General features: G+C 49.4%; 1 protein-coding gene across 1 annotated transcript in view; it reads left to right on the top strand.

The window, feature by feature from the left end:
* mst1 (macrophage stimulating 1) overlaps positions 1-22,110 on the top strand; it is a 170,023-nt gene that overhangs the window by 68,300 nt on the left and 79,613 nt on the right. Inside the window, exons 8-10 of the mRNA XM_038810834.1 lie at positions 2,567-2,735; positions 12,676-12,806; positions 18,201-18,303. Of these exons, the coding sequence (XP_038666762.1) occupies positions 2,567-2,735; positions 12,676-12,806; positions 18,201-18,303 (403 nt within the window). The remainder of the gene's footprint in view (positions 1-2,566; positions 2,736-12,675; positions 12,807-18,200; positions 18,304-22,110) is intronic.

Here is a 22,110-nt window from a genome sequence, read left to right as displayed (position 1 = left end):
TTAGCAAAGTTTTGAAGGAGGTCCCACCGACACCGGTCCTGACAAGGAAAAGACTGTAGAGATGACAATTACAATGAAGGCCAAGGCATCGTCGTTCAGAAGGCTGTCCAAGGCTAGAAAAAGCAGAATAAAAATGTAGCAGTGGGGGATGAACCCAAGGTCCTTCCTGGGGAAGGATTGCTTGGTGTCAGCAAGGAGATGGTGAGGTTGGACAAAGTGAATTTGGATGAAAAGAGAGAGGGGGTCAGAAGAGAATGAAGAGGGAGAATGATGTGAAGAAGGTCTGACATCCAAGAGCACTTGACGTTTCAGGGTTTTGAAAAGCAGATCATAGAATCATAGAATTTACAGTGCAGAAGGAGGCCATTCAGCCCATCGAGTCTGAACCGGCTCTTGGAAAGAGCACCCTACCCAAGGTCAACAACTCCACCCTATCCCCATAACCCATTAACCCCACACAACACTAAGGGCAAATTTGGACACTAAGGGCAATTTATCATGGCCAATCCACCTAACCTGCACATCTTTGGACTGTGGGAGGAACCTGGAGCACCCGGAGGAAACCCACGCACACACGGGGAGGATGTGCAGACTCCGCACAGACAGTGACCCAAGCCGGAATCGAACCTGGGACCCTGGAGCTGTGAAGCGATTGTGCTATCCACAATGCTACCGTGCTGCCCCTATGACAATTGAAACGTCAGATGAGACAAAGGTTGAAGGGGAACCTTGGACCAGGGCAGCTCTGAAATGAAGTTTAGTGATGCAGTCGAGAGAGCTTGTGAGGGTGTGTATAGGGGTGCATGATGGAATGGGTTGAGGAAGGAGTATGAAAGAGACATGTGATCATGGGTACCAACTGAAACAGGAAGATTTGAGTCAGAATGCAGATAAAATGAATGGGAGCTGGAGAGAGTTGCCGAGAAAATGCAACCTTGCCAAGTACAATATCAAATCTAAATGATGGAAAGAAAGATGAACTGAGTTAAAAAAAATATGCAAACCAAAGACATAGGGGGCGATTCTCCAAAATGGAGACTAAGTGTTTGTGCCGTTGTGAACGCCGTCATGTTTCACGCTGGCGCAAAACGGGCATGGGGATGACCGATTCTGTCCCCCACAGGGGGCCAGCACAGCACTGGAGCGGTTCACGCCGCACCAGCCTCCCTTCCCGGCGCCAAATGGGCGCCGTGCCAACCCGCTCATGCGCAGTTGGGCCGTGCCAACCCGCTCATGCGTGGGGGACTTCTTAAAAACTCTGGCCCCGACGCAACATGGCACTGGGGTTCTGGGGATGGAAGCGGAAGAAAGTAGGCCCGGGAGGGGGGGGGCGGGGAGGAGAGAGGCCGGCCCGCCGATTGGTGAGCCAAGATTGCGGGCCAGACCCCATCGGATGCCCCCCGGTGAAGGAGTGCTTTTCCCTGCCCCACAGGAGGCCCCACGACCCTTCGCGCAGAGTTCCCGCCGGGGGCGACCAGCGGTGAATGGTGCTGTCTGGATCTGCTGTTTCCGCGCGGCTGCTCGGCCCATCCGGGCTTCAGAATCAGTGGCCCCGCCGATTCCAGCGGCCCATGGCCGGCACCGCTCCAAACGCACCGGTGCAAATGGCGCCGATTCTCCACACCTCGGAGAATCGGGCGCCGGCATCGGGGCGACGTGGCACGGTTGCGCCGATTCTCTGGCCCGGTATGGGGCTCGGGGAATCGCGCCCATACCCTCAGTGTGAATAACTCGAAAGGCAACATTTCAATCTGTATTCCAGAGGAACGTATTCTCTTGGCTTGATGTGTCCCCAATTCATTGAATTAAAGTTTTGATTTGTTCCATGAAAACCAGCCAGAGCGACAGGGTGGCACAGTGGTTAGCACTGCTGCCTCACAGTGCCAGGGTCCCGGGTTCAATTCCAGCCTTGGGCGACTGTCTGTGTGGAGTTTGCACCTTCTCCCATTGCCTGCGTGACTTTACTCGGGATGCTCCGGTTTCCTCCCACAGTCCAAAGATGTGCAGGTTAAGTGGATTGGCCATGCTAAATTGCCCCTTAGCATCGAATGGTTAGGTGGGGTTACAGGGTTGGAGGAGGTGGGTGTTGGAGGAGTGGACCTATATTAGGGTGCTCATTTGGAGGGTCCATGCAGACCCGATGGCCCGAATGTCTCCTTCTGCCCGCTAGGGATTCTATGGGAAGATTTGGCGTGCGATTCAGTGGCCCATGCCAGGTGCAATGGGTGAATTGCAGGACAGACCCAAATTGGGCTCCACACCCGATGCTGGGCTGATCGCGAGTCACCCGACTCACTCCGCCTGGTGCAATCTGCCAGGGTGTCAGGCTGGCACTGTCGGCGTCGGCTGAATCGCGTCCTTAAAATCCAATGTGGACTCAGTCCCAAAGTTTTGGGAAACTGCACTGTAAGAGGAGAAGGGGCAGGCAATTAAACCTAAAAACAAATTACTCCAGGTGCTGGAAGTCAGAAGCAAGGCTTCACCTGGTCCTGTTTGTGAGTAACCAGATAATATTTGCTCACGGTTAACATTTTTTTTTGTTTGTGCTTTTTCTTTGGTCCAATAGCAGGGCAACACAAGCTGAAAGAACTGGAGATCACCAAACCATGTTTCAAACATAATGGGGTGGGATACAGAGGGACCGTGGCCCAGACCTCAGCCAGCAACACCTGTCAACGTTGGGACCAGCAACACCCACATGCACACGAGTTCACACCGGAAAACTATCCATGCAAGTATGCAACCATGCCAGCCTTGAACTATTACTGACCAGTGTCATTTCAAGTAAAAAGCTGAACGTTGGCAAAGGCAAAATGGCACAGATGTTGGAGATCTGAAATATAAGCAGAAAAGGGAGAAAATACACAGCAGGGCAGGCAGCATCTGTACAGAACTGCCTTTCATCAGAACTGGGCATTGTCAGAGGTTAAACAACTGTGACACACATATAGAGCTAGAGAAAAGGTCAGACGAGCACCTGCAAGACGTCCTCCTATTTTCCTCAATCGAGGAAATTGGCCACACTCCAAATTTTCCCATCCCGCCCATGATGATGCTCAATGCTGGCGAGCCCCGTAAATACCAGCCTGTGTTCAACAGATTATCCCGCTTCCTTTCCACTACCTCCACTGAGACACAAACACCAAACACATCTTCCCACCTCTTTCAGCATTCTGAAGGGACTGCCCTGTTGGCTGTCACTCTGCATTACCTCTCTGTTTCCGTTATCTCGCATTATCTGTTATCTCTCTCTATTCATTAACGGTCCCTCTAACCATGAGCTGTCTCTCGCCCCATCTCCATTAATTGACTCTCTCTATCCATTAACTGTCTTTCTCTCTGTTAACCGTTAACTGTCTCTATGCATTTATTCTCTCTCTCTCCATTAACCATCTCCCTCTCCCCATTAACCATCTCCCTCTCCCCATTAACCATCTCCCTCTCCCCATTAACCATCCCTCTTGCCCCATTAACTGTCTCTCCATCCACTAACTGTCTCTCTATCTCTCCATTAACTACCCCTTTATCCATTAACTATATTGAATCCGCGGTAGGCAGAATTGTCGAAAACCCGACCCGAGTAAGATTCGGACGACAAAATACAAGTTAACATCAACAGTTAATTTATTTTACTTGCAACAAGGGGAAACCGCAACTAAACAAGGGTTAGGGCGAGAATCCAAAGTACAACAGTCGTCCTGGGACATTTATACACTGGAATAAACAAGTGCCACATGACTTTGAATCTTGGCGCCTAAAAAATAACCTTACTCAGCTTAAAATCCTAAAAGACCTTATTTAACTTAAAATCGTAACTCCTTACAATGCCAGGATGCACTCAAGCTGTATCGATAATGTATCAATACATGCCTATGGGTGTGTGTGACAATGTGTGGAAACAGATGGATATAGATAAGGAACTGACACCACAATACACAGGAAAGGGGGCCCTCGGAGTCTGTGGACTACTATTCTTGTCCTAGTAGCATTTTTCTGAGTGCTCCACAATTAACGCTCTGGTCAGACCCCATACGGAGTATTGTGAGCAGTTCTGGGCTCTGTATCTCAGGAAAGATCTGCTGGCCTTGGAAAGGGTCCAGAGGAGGTTCACAAGAATGATCCCTGGGATGAAGAACTTATCGTATGAGGAACGGTTGAGGACTCTGGGTCCTCGTTGGAGTTTAGAAGGATGGGGGGGGGGGGGGGGAGGATCTTATTAAAACTTACAGGATACTGCAAGGCCTGGATAGAGTGGACGTGGAGAGGATGTTTCTACTTGTAGGAAAAAATTAGAAGCAGAGGATACAATCTCAGACTAAAGGGACGATCCTTTAAAACAGAGATGAGGAGGAATTTCTTCAGCCAGAGGGTGGTGAATCTGTGGAACTCTTTGGCGCCGAAGGCTGTGCAGGCCAAATCACCGAGTGTCTTTAACACCACACTAAGGTCCAACAGGTTGCTTCGAATCACTAGCTTTTGGAGCACTGTTCCTCCAACAGGTGAACCCTCCATTCACCTGAGGAAGGAGCAGTGCTCCGAAAGCTAGTGATTCAAAACAAACCTGTTGGACTTTAACCTTGTATTGTAAGACTTCTCACTGTGCTCACCCCCAGTCTAACGGCAGCATCTCCACATCAGAGTGTCTTTAAGACAGAGATAGATAGGTTCTTGATCAATAAGGGGAATGAGAAAAATATCAGCCATGATTGAATGGTGGAGCAAACGCGATGGGCCGAGTGGCCTAATTCTGCTCCTATGTCTTATGGTCTTATGGTCTAAGGCCCACCATGACTTGGTTATATTTAGCCAAAAATTTACATATCCACAGAACACATAGGCGGAAGTAGAAATTACAGAACAAGGTTTATTTCGATATAATTACAATAATCCTCCACTCCCCCACCTTTTGACCGTTTTGCCTGTGGACGGCCTGCAGGTGGCGACCTCGAGGTGTCAGGAGGGGTATATCGGACTGGGGAGTGGTGTTTATGTGACGAGCGTCTGGTGGTGGTGGTAATGCCGGCTTGGCCACGAGAGCCATCACGGAGTCAGAGCTAGGCGGTTCTTCAAAAATTACTGCTGAATCCTCGGCAACTGGCTGAGCCGGGGGCGTTGGTGCGAACAGGGGTGGCCGGGGCAGCGGTGAAGACTAGGCCGGTACGGGAGGAGCATCCAGCACACGGCTTCGGAGATGGTCCACGTAGTGATTAGACATGCGGCTGTGTTCCTATTTGGTAAGTAACCGGACCTGCTTTCGCCAACACGACGCCCGGGACCCATGCAGCCCCATCACCAAAGTTTTGTATGTGTACTGCATTACCCAGTGCAAACTTGCGCAGTGGCCTGCGGCGACCTGTGTCTGCCTCGGTTGAGTTCTGAGCGTGGCGGACTTTTCCGGCAATATCCGGAAGGACGAGACTTAAACGGGTGTGGAGGCGGCGACCCATCAACATCTCAGCTGGCGTGATGCCTGTCATGGCATGCCGAGTTGTCCAGTAGCAGAATAAGAACCTTACTAAGCAGGTTTCCCAGAATCCCGATGTTCGCCGCAAATTCCGCACTCGTAACACCATACCATTGTCCGATACCAGCACCTCGGGGATGCCATGCGTGCTGAAAACGTGCCCGAGTTTCTCTATGGTGGTCTGGGCCATTGTCGCCTGTATCTTGAGGACCTCCATCCACTTTGAGTGGGCATCAACGAGAAACATTGTCCCTTGAAAAGGACCCATAAAGTCTACATGGAGGCGAGACCACAGATGGCTTGGCCATTGCCACGGGTGGAGCAAGGGTGGAGGCAATGTCCTGTGCGCTTGACACTGGACGTAGTGCTCGGTCACCTGCTTGATGTCGCTTCAATGCTGGGCCACCAAATGTAGCTTTGAGCTCATATTTCCATCTTGGACACAGCAGGGTGACCATTGTGGAGGTCTGTCAGTAGCGTGAGCGTCCATGTTCTGGGACCTCCACGCGGGTCCCCCAAATGAGCACACCATCCTTTATGCTAAGCTCCTGCATCTTTGTGGAGAAGCCTTTAGGGCCATTGGTGCAGCCCTGTGCTGAGCCCTATACCGCACCATGTAACGGAGGCGGAATAGCCGAGGGTCAGTCTGGCTCCATGAACTGTCTCTCGCTCCATGAACTGTCTTTCTCCCCATGAACTGTCTCTTGCTCCATTAACTGTCTCTCTCTCCATCAACTATCTCTCTCACTCTATTAACTGTCTCTCTCTCTCTCGCTCCATCAACTGTCTCTCTCTCAATTTACTGTCACTCTCTCCATTAACCATTTCCATGCCTATCCATTAAGTATCTCTCTAGTGTTACGACACCCTGGGCTGGTGTGCGGTCAATTCCAGCCCCACGTGCCCCTGAGTCACAACACTAGTGAATTAACCAATAATTCTTATAAAAATACCAAAGGGCACAATTCTCCAGCATCGTTCACTCGCTCAAGTGTAACAAGGCCGGTGAATAGTGGGAGAGGCCAAAAACGAAGGGAGACAGGTGCCAAAAAGTTTGTGATGCAACTGTCCCGCTCCCATAGGCGAAATCGGGATCTCGCCGTCGTGTGGCGAGAAACCAATTATCAACACTTCAGCCCTTTTGATGCAATTAACGAGAGCGACCCCATATCCAACGGCCTCCCGCCATTCAGCAGCCTCCCCAGCAAGTGGTCACGCTGGTGCCAATTAGTACTCCTTTTGAAAAACATGAATCTGGCGGAAGGGCTTCTGTGGGGAGCAGAGGAGGTGAGTAGCCAACTTTGCTCAATTCCCGCTCACTACCACACTTAGAAATTATTTCGGAGAAACGGCCCAATGTCTTTGATCCTTGGCTGCTCAATAATTACAGTCACCAGCTGTGTAAATGTAAACACAATTACTGTTTATTTACAACAGAACTATCATGAAATATGCAGTAAATACAATTGGTTAATGGCAAGATAATACCTCCCACTTTAACCTTCCCCTACCCTCTACATGCACACATAAGGGGTAAACATCATACGTGGAGGCAAGAAGCAGGGCGCAATTCTCTCCCAAATTGTCTAAGTTAATTTGTGGTGGGTTTTTCAGGGAGTTTCCCGTTGGCTCTGTTGGTGAGTTCCCCACCGCTATTTAATGACACTTAGTGCTGGATTCTCCCATTGCCAATGCTGAAATTGTGTTCGGCGATCGGCCAGAGAATGTGTTTTACGCTGGAATCGGGACTGGCTCCGTTTTTCCATTGTTCCGCCCCCTCAAAAACAGCGTGCTGGAAGAGTATGCTGCACGCCGTCGGGACGGCCTCAGGACGTCACCTGAGGCACTCCCCCATTGCTCCGCCCCCGATGGGCCGAGTTCCCGACGATGTGGGGTACGTGTCCTCACAATTTACGGGGACCTGACAAGGTGGCTGCGAACTGTGTCCAGCGCAGTACAGTCGCGGCGGGGTGGGGGTGGGGGGTGGGGCAGGGGGAGAGTCGTTCTGCTGGCCAGGGGGGCTTTGGTGGGGGCTGGGGGCTGGTGGGGGATGGTCTGAGGGTGGCAACGGGGTAACATGGGGGCAGTTTTTGGGAGGCTGGGTCCACATGCGGTCGGCGCCATGTTGTACGGTGCAGCCACTGCAGGCCACTGCCATGCACTGCGTGACCATGGATCCGGCCATTCTGCGGCCGTATCCGCAGGGCTTTATGCAGCACGGCTGCTAGTCCCCCACCGGGAGATGGATCGGTGCGGGGGCAGTGCCGGGTTTTTGGTCGTAAGACCAGACGGATTCGGCGCACCTAGCCGCGGAATCGGAGAATCTAGCCCTTAGTCATTTTTTTGGGCCCGAGGGAGTTTCTCACTGGTTTAGTCTACACTTAAAATTGTTTTTAGCATTGAGAGCTGAACTCAGAGATTGGGCTGCCATTTTGAAAAGGTGCCCCAATCTCTAAGTGAGCTTGTGGGTCATCTACCCATGGGAAATGTCACCCCCCCCCCCCCCCCCCCACAAACAAGGACACTACCCCACACCCCACAAGTGAGGACATCCCGCTATGGGGTCCCTGGGGGTCCCTCCTCTTCTGGCCCCCCAAGTTTCCTTACAAAACCCCCTCCCTTCTTGGACCCAATCCATCATCGCCCCAACCTCCTGGAGGCCCCTATTTACCTGCGCCGCACTTCTCCACCCTTCAAATCCCCTCTCCACCCTCATTTCATGGGCATGGCCCCCTTGCCCCTGACCCTTGGCATTGCCACCTTGGCACCTGTGCACCTTTGCACTGGCACCCTGGCACCCAGGAAGTTCTGCTGGCTTGGCAGTTCCATCCGGGCACCATGGCACTGCAAGGGTGGCAGTGCCAAGCTGCAAGCTGGGCAGTGCCAAGGTGCCCACATTACAGGGGGAAAGCCATGGGGCAACCCTCTACTTACCCTGACCACCCAGGGGTCTCCAATGGCCTGGTAGACCTCCCGGGTACCGTTCCACCTGGTCTCTGTTTGTGTGGACCAGCACTGATCAGCGCCTGGCTGCATCCTCCCTGGGGAGTCCGGAGAATTGAGGGAGGTCAATGGATCCCATGCAGGTAGGTTATAAGTAAGTCTACAACCTACTTCCACGAACGTCATTCGGTCCCGCCCCATTTGGGATGGGATTCCGGAGAATCTCGCGAGGTGTGGAGCCTATCGGGAGGCTCGCTGGAAGCATCTCCCTAAATTTTCCGGCCATATTGTGCTCTCGCTTGAGCGCTACGCAGCCAGCGAATTGCGCCCACAGTCTTTGTTTCTGATAATAATTTTTATTTTAATTTTTTTAGATTACCCAATTATTTTTTCCAATTAAGGGGCAATTTAGCATGGCCAATCCACCTACTCTGCACATTTTTGGGTTGTGGGGGCGAAACCCACGCAGACACGGGGAGAATGTGCAAACTCCACACGGACAGTGACCCAGAGCCGGGATCGAACCTGGGACCTCAGCGCCGTGAGGCGGTTGTGCTAACCACTAGGCCACCGTGCTGCCCTTTTCTGATAATAATTTTAGCACACTTTTTTTCACAACAAGCTTGCAGATTAAAGTCTTTAGTTTACTGTCTGTACTGTTCTTCTTTGCAGATTCATTCAGTCAGGTACTCTGTAGTTTAAAAATGCATTAATCACAGCTTTCCTGAAGAGGCACTTTGCTTCACATCAAACATTTCTTTCAGTTTGTGGCTTTTCTTCCGGCCTCTGTAGGCTCAGGAATACAGCACCAGAGACTTTCTGGAGGGATTCAGACCTCACAGTTGGGCTTCTGGAGAGAGTTAGCTGGATCTTTCTGGAGAGAGTTAGCTGGATCTTTCTGGAGAGGGTTATCTGGATCTTTCTGGAGAGGGTTAGCTGGATCTTTCTGGAGAGGGTTAGCTGGATCTTTCTGGAGAGAGTTAGCTGGATCTTTCTGGAGAGGGTTAGCTGGATCTTTCTGGAGAGGGTTAGCTGGATCTTTCTGGAGAGAGTTAGCTGGATCTTTCTGGAGAGAGTTAGCTGGATCTTTCTGGAGAGAGTTATCTGGATCTTTCTGGAGAGGGTTAGCTGGATCTTTCTGGAGAGGGTTATCTGGATCTTTCTGGAGAGGGTTAGCTGGATCTTTCTGGAGAGAGTTAGCTGGATCTTTCTGGAGAGAGTTAGCTGGATCTTTCTGGAGAGGGTTATCTGGATCTTTCTGGAGAGGGTTAGCTGGATCTTTCCGGAGAGGGTTAGCTGGATCTTTCTGGAGAGGGTTAGCTGGATCTTTCTGGAGAGAGTTAGCTGGATCTTTCTGGAGAGAGTTAGCTGGATCTTTCTGGAGAGAGTTAGCTGGATCTTTCTGGAGAGAGTTAGCTGGATCTTTCTGGAGAGGGTTAGCTGGATCTTTCTGGAGAGAGTTAGCTGGATCTTTCTGGAGAGGGTTATCTGGATCTTTCTGGAGAGGGTTAGCTGGATCTTTCCGGAGAGGGTTAGCTGGATCTTTCTGGAGAGGGTTAGCTGGATCTTTCTGGAGAGAGTTAGCTGGATCTTTCTGGAGAGAGTTAGCTGGATCTTTCTGGAGAGAGTTAGCTGGATCTTTCTGGAGAGAGTTAGCTGGATCTTTCTGGAGAGAGTTAGCTGGATCTTTCTGGAGAGGGTTAGCTGGATCTTTCTGGAGAGAGTTAGCTGGATCTTTCTGGAGAGAGTTAGCTGGATCTTTCTGGAGAGGGTTATCTGGATCTTTCTGGAGAGGGTTAGCTGGATCTTTCTGGAGAGAGTTAGCTGGATCTTTCTGGAGAGAGTTAGCTGGATCTTTCTGGAGAGAGTTATCTGGATCTTTCTGGAGAGGGTTAGCTGGATCTTTCTGGAGAGAGTTAGCTGGATCTTTCTGGAGAGGGTTAGCTGGATCTTTCTGGAGAGAGTTAGCTGGATCTTTCTGGAGAGAGTTAGCTGGATCTTTCTGGAGAGGGTTATCTGGATCTTTCTGGAGAGGGTTAGCTGGATCTTTCCGGAGAGGGTTAGCTGGATCTTTCTGGAGAGGGTTAGCTGGATCTTTCTGGAGAGAGTTAGCTGGATCTTTCTGGAGAGAGTTAGCTGGATCTTTCTGGAGAGAGTTAGCTGGATCTTTCTGGAGAGGGTTAGCTGGATCTTTCTGGAGAGAGTTAGCTGGATCTTTCTGGAGAGAGTTAGCTGGATCTTTCTGGAGAGGGTTATCTGGATCTTTCTGGAGAGGGTTAGCTGGATCTTTCTGGAGAGAGTTAGCTGGATCTTTCTGGAGAGAGTTAGCTGGATCTTTCTGGAGAGAGTTAGCTGGATCTTTCTGGAGAGAGTTAGCTGGATCTTTCTGGAGAGAGTTAGCTGGATCTTTCTGGAGAGAGTTAGTTGGATCTTTCTGGAGAGGGTTATCTGGATCTTTCTGGAGAGAGTTAGCTGGATCTTTCTGGAGAGAGTTAGTTGGATCTTTCTGGAGAGGGTTATCTGGATCCCTTCCCCGTGCTGCCAGAATCAAGACTGAAACCAAAGCTCAAACCTTGGACTTTGAAACCATCCCAGTGGAATATAATCCAATCACTTCCTGTTACCAAGCAGAACACAGCCATTTGGGCCAATCCATTCGCCACCAGTCAACCAATCAAACCGAGTCCCAACACAAACTCCCTCTTTGGAGCGGGCAAGTCTGCAGCATTGCCTTCCGGATTCTTCTGCTTGAATTAAATATACAGGCTTCATCTATGGATCAAAAATATAAAGGCAAATATAAAAGAAAGGGGAAATAAGGAAATAAACAAGAAAGACCCTTACACTATTGATTAACTATCTCTCTCGCTCCAAAACCCATTTATCTCTCTGTCCATTAACCGTCTCTTTATCCATTAAAGGTCTCACTCTCCATAAACCATTTATCTCTCTATGCATTAACTACCTTCCTCTGCATTAACCATTTCTCTCTTTATCCATTAACTGTCTCATGCTTGTGTTTGCTGCACAGAGGATGCTTTTTGCTCCAATAATTTTTGTCTTTGCCTGAAGATTGATGGTGCCCTCATATTTATTTTAACTTCTCAGTAACCTTTCCTGTTCAAAATTTAACCCATAATTCCATTACTGGGACAATGCATCAGCTGTGTCACTGCTGATTCACCATAATGCCAACCATGTTCGAATCTGTTTCTCAGAAAAGATTAGCATAATTTCCAGCATGGGGGGAGTGCAATGGTTTAAGAAATGGTGCGTTTGCCAATATTACTGTTGAAGAGGTTTAAGCCAGGTTAGCCTTCTTACTGTGACATTTCAAAGTTGCATTGTTTTTCACAGGCTCAGCCCCAGTAGGAAGCAGTGAGTGAAACACATTTCAGGAACAATCTCTATAAAGGAATAACTTCCATTTGGACACCACGGTGGCTCAGTGGTTAGCACTACTGCTTCACAGCGTTAGGGACCCTTGGTCTTGGGGGACTGTCTGTGTGGAGTTAAAAAAAAATTTTTTTTTAGAATATCCAATTCATTTTTTTTCCAATTAAGGGTCAATTTAGTGTGGCCAATCCACCTATCCTGCACATCTTTTGGGTTGTGGGGCGAAACCCACGCAAACACGGGGGGAGGGGGGGGGGGGGTGCAAACTCCACACGGACAGTGACCCTGGGTTCGATCCCAGCTCTGGGTCACTGTCCGTGTGGAGTTTGCACATCCCCCCCCCCGTGTTTGCGTGGGTTTCTGCCGCTGCAAAAGGAGCAGCGTGAACCACTCCAGCGTCATGCTGGCCCTTGTGTGATGGCGTTCTTGGGCTCCATATTGGAGAATCGCCCCCTATGTGTGTGTGTAGATACTCAAAAAAAAATACAGCACCGTGTGAATGCTACACTGTTGAAGGTGCTGTCTTTTGGGAGAAATGTTAAACTAACCCTCTCAGGTGAGTGTGAAAGGTCCTTTGGCTAGGGTATTTCTCTGATCTCCTGTCAGTAACCCTCAACCCATATAACTAAAACACACGGCTAGATTCTCCAGGGAATCCCAACGGCCAGAGAATTCCAGCCCCTTTGTGGGACTTTGGTTGATGTTAATTAGTTGCAGTGTTCCTACAATGAAACAGTGACTAGATTTCAAAACCATTCCTTTGGCTGTAAAATGCTTGGGGGTGTCCTGAGATGGCCAACGTCTTCAAACTGCATGTGTGATCCACGGATAGTGTGGAAGCTCCAGACACAGAATCTAATCTTTTGTTCCAGGGGATTGGACGAGAATTATTGCCGAAATCCTGATGGGTCAGAAGCCCCATGGTGCTTCACCACAGATGAAGGAATCCGGACAGCGTTCTGTTTCCAGCTGCAACGCTGTGACGATGACATTGAACCTGAAGGTAATATAAACTGAGCAAGTTAACAGCACTGAAAAATGTAGCTGTCAGTGTAACTGACCAAGGGTGGTCCAAGATCGTGCTGAACAAGAATGAGAACAATGTCCGAGAGCAGACTAACAAAGAGAGAAAGAGGTAGAGAGAGAGAAAAGACAGAGACGGACAGAGAGAGCGGGGGAGAGACAGAGAGGCAGAGACGGACAGAGAGAGATGGACAGAGAGAGACAGAGAGCGCGGGGGAGAGGCAGAGAGGCAGACAGAGAGACAAAGAGAGAGAGGGACAGATCAGAGATGGACAGAGAGAGATGGACAAAGAGAGAGAGACAGAGAGAGAGGGGAGAGACAGACAGGCAGACGTAGAGACAGAAGAGAGGCAGACACAGAGACAGAGAGGGAGGGGGAATCCGGCCGCACATGTATTGTAAGGTTTACTCAGTGTCTCACAAAGTGATCTGGAGGCTTGTGTGGTTGTACACCAAGTGTTCATTAACAATTCATAACTATATACATCTCCAAGGGATAGTCCTGCATGGTACCATTACGTGCTGGCTTCTGCTAGATTACTCATGTACTGTGTCCAATATCATGGAATTGTCTACATCATAATGTGGATGTCTCAGTTGTTTTGGGAAAATGTTGTTTCAGAGCTGTAATTGTTATATTCGGCATCGCCTGTACTTGGTTTCCGCCATCCAGTTTGTTTTTTGTGCTGCTTAGAGTCAAATTTCTCTTTACCAACGGTCCGTCTCCTTTATTCAGACTGCATGGGCTTTTCCCATTCCCTCCGGAGGGAAATGTTCATTCCATTCATTGGTAGATGGACTTAAGTTTTCTTTTTCCGGGAATCTCGCCTCGTTCTTCTGAAATTGATGTTTCAAAAGTGAAACTTTCATTTCCACCCATTTCACAATTTCACCCAAATATTTGGTTACTCTCTTATTTCCCAATTCTTTTTCAAACCAATGAATCTCTTCAGTCTTCAAACTCCTCAGGTGAGTTCAATTGTCTTTGTTTCAGATTGATCAGCAGACTCCTTATACAAACTTAACAACTTCACCTGGGTATTCAAGCTCATTTCAAAACCTTTCTTCCATGGTCACTGACTGCTCCTTACACTTGTTCAATTCATTCCTTAGATCCTCAATCTATTTCTTGGAATTTTCCTTATCTGCTTTTAAAGTCTGGATTTGCTCTTCCATACTGCGCATCTCAACCTTCACGTTCTTCAGCTTGGATCAGTTTTGGTTGTTAACTCTGCTTTCAACTAACTGTTCTGATTCGTCAGCAAATCCTTTTTCTGTTCCAGGCATTTTCCGCAATACTTGGTGGAGACTTCTGATCCTTGAAGTCCATCAAATTTTAATTGGCCGGATTACGGCATGTTTTGCAGTGGTGGAAGCCACTCGCTATTGGCCGAAATTTTATCAATGGAGTTTCCCATTGTTTTACATCATTCCTGCCGGGGAACCCAGGGCGGGGAGAGGGGGGAGGGGAGGTTGCCATCGTCGGGAACGGAAGATCCTGCTGGCTGGGATGGCCAAAAAAGCCCGCCCAATGTTTCATTAGCAAACCTGTCTTCCATACTGGAAAGTTGGTTCTTCTACACTGAACAGTTTTCCCCAGCAGAACCTAATTCCCGGGTGCTTTCCATCAAGCTTGCATTCTTTAATTTTATTTCTGTTGGTTGTTTCGAAGACTCTACGCGCTCCTTTGCGAGAATGTGGGGCTGTGATTGGCTACAGAGGCTCCATTTGGACTGGCAGCAGATTTTCAGGAGGGGCACTGGGGGATTATACAAAGTCCTGGGGAAGTACCCAGAGATTTTCCATGAGGGCCTGGGTAAAAGCAAAGGTGGCATGGCCAAGATACGCGTAGCCCTGAGGCCCAACAAAGTACTTCAGGGCCCGCCCAGTTCGCTACGCATTGCTGACAAAGGTAGAGGATGAACCCAACCACTTAAAAAGCCTAGGTATCATCTGTCCGGTGCATTTTGCAGATTGGGCAGCACCTGCAGTTCCGGTACTGAAACCAGACAAAACAGTCTGCCTGTGCGGGGGTTACACGTTTACGGTGAACAAGGCCACTCGTTTGGACAGATAACAAAGTTGGCTGGAGGACACTCTTTTTCTAAACTCGATATGAGTCATGTGTACTTCCAATTGGAGCTAGACAGGGTTTCCAGAACATTTATGACCATTAATACCCACAGAGGTCTCTATAAATATATGAGGTTGCCATTTGGAGTGTCATTGGCTGGCGCTATTTTCCAGAGAGTCATGGAGAACATCTTCCAAGGAATGCCCCAAGTGTTGGTCTATTTGGATGATGTCCTGTTTGCCAGAGCCACCGAAAAGGGGTACCTGAACAAGGTGGATATCCTCTGCCAGTTTTCTGAGATAGGCGTCTGCCTTAAGAGAGGAAAATGCATTTTCAACGCTAAAGAGGTCACGTGAATTAGGTATTGTGTGGACCGAGACAGCCTGAACCCAGTGGAGGAGAAGGTGCGAGCAATCAATCAAGCCCCCACGCCAGGGAAACTGAATTAATTGCGGTCGTTCTTCGGACTCATGAATTATTCCAGGAAATTTATCCCGAACCTGGCCACCATTCTTGCACCATCGTACGCGCTACTGAAGAAACATTAAGAATGGGCATGGTGAGCACTGTAAGAAGAAGACTTCGCCAGGATGAACTGTCGGCTATCGTCATCAGGGTTGTTGACCCATTATGACCCCTCAAAGCCCTTTTTGGTTACTTCTCCATACAGTATCGGGCAGTGTTACCCCACCACATGGATAACGGAAAGGAGAGAACGATAGCCTATGCGTCGCAGACTTTGGGAGCTATGGAGCGCAACTATGCCCAGGTTGAGAAAGAAGAGTTGACCGTTTTCTCTGCGTCTGCCCAGATACAGCATTTGTCCCTACTGTTAGAGGCGCTCAAATGTGTGTCTGAGCATCGGCCAGGCACGCATATTGCAAATGTGGACATTCTGAGCAGGCTCCCGTTGCCCCCTACCATCCCCCCTCCCCCAACCCCCCTCCCCCGGCCCATCTCCACCAAGTACTGACGAGGACGTGGTGACCTTAAATTTTATGGACATCTTGCCAGTCACCACCACAGAAATACGTGATTAGACCCAGTATTGGCAAACTTGTGCCACCTGTCGTTCATGGGGCCAGCAAGGGAAACTGCTGAAAGAGCTGGGGGCTTTTGAGAACAAACAATGCACCACATGCCAGGAGCATCGGAAGCTCCCGCGAGCCGCACCTCTCCACTTATGGGAATGGCCGGGCCGCCCTTGGGTGTGCCTACATGCAGATTTTGCCGGACCTTTTCAAGGCTCAATTTTCTTGCTGATTGTGGACGCCCATTCCAAATGGCTAGACGTTCATTGTATTTCGTCCCCACTTCAAAAGCCACTGGTGAGAAACTACGACTCTCATTCAGTACCCATGGCATCCCAGAGGTATTAGTCACGGACAATGGTACCCCGTTCACTCGCGAGGAAATTGCACATTTCATGAAGACAATCGGGGTGAAGCACATCTGGACGGTCCCATACCCCTTTCTGAAATGGCCTGGATAACGAGCAATGCAGACTTTCAAGAAGGGTATGAGGAAACAGGCCTTGGGATCCATGGAGACAGAGCTGGCACATTTTTTGTTCAGCTACCGGACAACACCACATGTAACAACTGGAGTGGCACCGGCTGAACTGGGTTGGAGACTCAGAACCCGCCTTAGCCTAACGTTCCCCAATGTTGAGGGGAAAGTAGAAAGGAGACAAGACCTTCAGAAGCAATACCGAAGCAGACGGACGCAGTACAGAAGTTTATTTACTTTTTTAGCCCTGCCCCGCGGAACCCTGCCCTCTCACAACCCCGGCCCCACTTTCTCAACCTCCAGGACAATGTTTCTGACCGGGGGCTGCAGTATACAGACTGTATACTGATATATGCAGACGGTGAGATTCTCCAGTCCCATTTTCCGGGGTGGCACACCCCTGCTGGTAGCAGAATCTTTCATTCCAGCAGCCGGTCAATGGAGGTTTCCCATTGTGGGTATCCCACGCCATTGGGAATCCCGCAGGTGTGGGTGCGCTACAGGCAAAGCGGAGGATCCCGCCAATGGAGAATCCCGTAGGGTGTCCGGTGAGCCCAAGAGACCGTGGTTAAACAGACTGGGCCAGTATCTTACTCAATAACATCACAAAACGGATGGTGCGGAAGCACCTCGACTACTTCCAGAGCAGGGAACCAGCGTCAGGACAAACCCCACCGCAGGAACCATCTTCCAGCCCCAGTGGCCTGGCACAAGGGGGCCTGGGGCCGTCACCCCCTTGGGACTGTGACACTGAGATGCATGAAGTGGAGGATTCTGGATTCGACATGGAGATGCAGACATCTGAGTTTTTGAACGATTTCCTTGCCAGGGAATGGTCCCAGGTGGTGCCCCCACACGATTGACACAAAAACGGCGTTCCCCAACACGCTGCACGCCCCCTCCACCACCCAGGCCCAGCCCCACAGCAGCCGGAGGTGCAATCGCAGGCAAAGAGAAGAAGACGACCTCCTCCACAATAGAGGGACTTACAGACTTTGGTGGGGGGGCGGTGGATGTTGTAACTCCCATGAAGCCCACGGAGGGGTCCCGATTGATCTCCCCATGGGCCTCATGGAGTACGAGCTCCGCAGCTGAGGAATGGAGGCCCAAAAGGGAGCTCGTTAATTCCCTGAGCTAAAGCTAGCCCAGGAAAGAACAGCATCTCCTGATAGTCCCAGCTGGGACTTGAATCATGGAATTTACAATGCAGAAAGAGGCCATTCAGCCCATCGAGTCAGCACTGGCCCTTGGAAAGAGCACCCTACCTAAGCCCACACCTCCACCGCATCCCCATAACCCAGCAACCCCACCCAACCTATTTGGACACTAAGGGCAATTTAGCATGTCCAATCCACCTAACCTGCACATCTTTTGACTGGGAGGAAACCGGAGCACCCGGAGCAAACCCACCCAGACACAGGGAGAAAGTGCAAACTCCGCACAGACAGTGACCCAGCGGGGAATCGAACCTGGGACCCTGGAGCTGTGAACCAACTGTGCTAACCATTGTTCTACCGTGCCCCCCCCCCCCCCCTTGTGCTATTGTACCCCCCACTTTTGGTGTATTTCCTAACTGTGAGTAGGAAATAAACTACTTTTGACTCACCTTTTCAGGACTTTTATTTACTACAATACGTAGTGATCCTGAAAGATGCAATAATAATGCAGTCATGTTGTATGTTGGGGGGCTGATACATACTCCATCACCAGCTGCCTTCAAAGAATTGCTGTCAAATGATTCCTAAATAGCAGCAGAACAACCAATTTACTCTGAACTTTGTCACTTCACAGACTGCTACACCGGAAATGGAACAAAATACAGAGGATTTGTCAGTAAAACTAGGAAGGGAATTCCCTGCCAGAGGTGGAATTCCAATACACCCCACCAACCACGGTATGACAAATCACATGGTTCAAAATCCTATAAGCCCATTATTGGAATTACGAAATTGCTCAGAGAGCCTCTTTAATCAGGGAGAAGTGTGTTACTGGGGTTAGTGTCAATCAAAGAGGCTATCTTTGTAAGGCTGGGTTAAGGTTAATCACAGGGATTAGTGTTAGTCACAGAGACTATATTACTGGGATTAGTGTTAATCACAGGACTGCATATATTACTGGCTTCATGTTAATCACAGGCCTTTGTCAATTACTGGGATTACTGTTAATCACAGGGACTGTGTTTATTACTGGGGTTGGTGTTAATCACAGGGACTGTGTTTATTACTGGGGTTGGTGTTAATCACAGGGACTGTGTTTATTACTGGGGTTGGTGTTAATCACAGGGACTGTGTTTATTACTGGGGTTGGTGTTAATCACAGGGACTGTGTTTATTACTGGGGTTGGTGTTAATCACAGGGACTGTGTATATTTCTGGAATTACTGTTAATCACAGGACCTGTATATACTGCTAGGATGAGTGTTAATCACAGGGACTGTGCATATTACTGAGATTAGTGTTAATTACAGGGGCAGGTGTATTACTGAGGTTAGTATTAAGCAAACGGACTGTGTATATTTCTTGTCTTACTGTTAATCACGGAGACTATGGGCGGGATTCTCCCAACGGGAGACTAAGTGCCGACGCCGGAGTGAAAACCGGAGTGTTTCACTCCGGCATCGGAGGCCGCTCCTCGCCCCCTCTTCTCCCACCCCCCGGGGGGCCAGGAGCGGCGCCGCGTCATTTACACGCGGCAGGCATTGGCGCAGAGTAAAAGCGGCGCAGCGTAAATTACGCGGCCAGTGCAGCGTAAATGACGTCACCCGCGCATGTGCCAGTTGGCCGATGCTGACCCGCGCATGCGCGGTTGCCGTCCTCCCTGCGGGTGCCCGCAAGAAATGGAGGAGTGATCTTGCGGGGCAGCGGAGGAAAGGAGTGCGTCCTTCAGAGACGCCGGCCCGCCGATCGGTGGGTACCGATCGCGGGCCAGACCCCTTTTGAGCGCCCCCCCCGGTGCTCGATCCTCCCCTCCCCACCCCCCCCCCCCCCCCCCCCCCACAGGCCGCCCCTGCAGCGTTTGCGCGCTGTTCACGGTGGCAGCGACCAGGTGTGGTTGGCGTCGGCGTGAACACGTCGTATTGGGCAGGCTGCTTGGCCCATCCGGGCCGGAGAATCGCCGCTCGCCCATTACAAACAGCGAGCGGCGATTCTCCGAGCGGCCTGCCATAAATCCCGGCGCGCCATTTGGGGGGGGGGGTGGGAGAATCGCGTACGGGTGCTGGGGCGACGTGGCTGGGATTACTATTAATTTGAGGGACTGTGTGTACTACTGGGCTTCGTGTTAACACAGGGACTGTGTATATTACTGGGACTAGTGTTAAGAACTGGGGCTGTGTTTATTTCTGCAATTACTGTTATTCACAGACATAGAACATTACAGCGCAGTACAGGCCCTTCGGCCCTCGATGTTGCGCCAACCTGTGAAACCACTCTGAAGCCCATCTACACTATTCACCGATCATCCATATGTCTATCCAATGACCATTTGAATGCCCTTAGTGTTGGCAAGTCCACTACTGTTCCAGGCAGGTTATTCCACGCCCTTACTACTCTCTGAGTAAAGAACCTACCTCTGACATCTGTCCGATATCAATCTCCCCTCAATTTAAAGCTATGTTCCCTCATGCTGGACATCACCATCTGAGGAAAAAGGCTCTCACTGTCCACCCTATCTAATCCTCTGATCATCTTGTATGCCTCAATTTATTCACCTCTTAACCTTCTTCTCTCTAACGAAAACAGCCTCAAGTCCCTCAGCCCACAGGGACTGTGTATATTACTGGCCTTTGTGTTAATCACAGGGACTGTATATATTACTGGGATCAATGTTAATCATTGGGAATATGTGAATTACTGGGGTTAGGATTAATCACAGGGACTGTGTATTACTAGGATTAGTATTGATCAAGGGACTGTGTGTTACTGGGGTCATTGTTAACCACAGGGGCTGTCTTTTTCCTGCATCAGCATTAATCACAGGGACCATGTGTATTATTAGGCTTAATGTTAGTAACAGGGACTGTATATTTCTGGGGTTAGTTTAAATCACAGGGATTGTGTATTACTGGGGTCAGTGTTATTCACAGGGAGTTTGGGTATTACTGAGTTTAGTGTTGATCTCAGGAACTGTGTGTATTACTGGTATTAGTGTTAATCACAGGGTTAGTCTTAGTCACAGGGACTGTATATTACTGGACTTGATGTTAATCACAGGGACTGTGTATACTACTGGGAGCAGTGTTAATCACAGGGACTGTGTATACTACTGGGAGCAGTGTTAATCACAGGGACTGTGTATATTACTGGGGTTAGTGTTAATCACAGGGACTGTGTATATTGCTGGGGTTAGTGTAAAGCACAGGGACTGTGTATATTGCTGGGCTTAGTGTAAAGCACAGGGACTGTGTATATTGCTGGGGTTAGTGTAAAGCACAGGGACTGTGAATATTGCTGGGGTTAGTGTTAATCGCAGGGACTGTGAATATTGCTGGGATTAGTGTTAATTACACGGGCAGGTGTATTACTGAAGTTAGTGTGAAGCAAAAGGACTGTGTATATTGCTGGGCTTACTGCTAATCACGGAGACTGTGTATATTACTGGGCTTTGGGTTAACCACTGGGACTGTATATATTGCTGGGCTTAGTGTAAAGCATGGGGACTATGTATATTGCTGGGCTTCATGTTAATCACAGGAACTGTATATATTACTGGGGTCAGTGTTAAGCACAGGGACTGTGTATATTGCTGGGCTTAGTGTAAAGTACAGGGACTGTGTATATTGCTGGGCTTAGTGTAAAGCACAGGGACTGTGAATATTGCTGGGCTTAGTGTAAAGCACAGGGACTGTGTATATTGCTGGGCTTAGTGTAAAGCACAGGGACTGTGTATATTGCTGGGGTTAGTGTTAATCACAGGGACTGTGTATATTGCTGGGGTTAGTGTTAATCACAGGGACTGTGTATATTGCTGGGGTTAGTGTTAATCACAGGGACTGTGAATATTGCTGGGCTTAGTGTAAAGCACAGGGACTGTGTATATTGCTGGGCTTAGTGTAAAGCACAGGGACTGTGAATATTGCTGGGCTTAGTGTAAAGCACAGGGACTGTGAATATTGCTGGGCTTAGTGTAAAGCACAGGGACTGTGTATATTGCTGGGGTTAGTGTTAATCACAGGGACTGTGAATATTGCTGGGCTTAGTGTAAAGCACAGGGACTGTGTATATTGCTGGGCTTAGTGTAAAGCACAGGGACTGTGAATATTGCTGGGGTTAGTGTAAAGCACAGGGACTGTGAATATTGCTGGGGTTAGTGTAAAGCACAGGGACTGTGTATATTGCTGTGCTTAGTGTAAAGCACAGGGACTGTGTATATTGCTGGGGTTAGTGTAAAGCACAGGGACTGTGTATATTGCTGGGCTTAGTGTAAAGCACAGGGACTGTGTATATTGCTGGGCTTAGTGTAAAGCACAGGGACTGTGAATATTGCTGGGGTTAGTGTAAAGCACAGGGACTGTGTATATTGCTGGGCTTAGTGTAAAGCACAGGGACTGTGTATATTGCTGGGGTTAGCGTTAATCACAGGGACTGTGAATATTGCTGGGCTTAGTGTAAAGCACAGGGACTGTGTATATTGCTGGGCTTAGTGTAAAGCACAGGGACTGTGAATATTGCTGGGCTTAGTGTAAAGCACAGGGACTGTGTAT

The sequence above is a fragment of the Scyliorhinus canicula genome, chromosome 11, assembly GCF_902713615.1.
Source record: "Scyliorhinus canicula chromosome 11, sScyCan1.1, whole genome shotgun sequence".
NCBI lineage: Eukaryota > Metazoa > Chordata > Chondrichthyes > Carcharhiniformes > Scyliorhinidae > Scyliorhinus > Scyliorhinus canicula.
The sequence above is the reverse complement of the archived record's forward strand: the minus strand, read 5'-3'. Positions and strand labels throughout refer to the sequence as shown.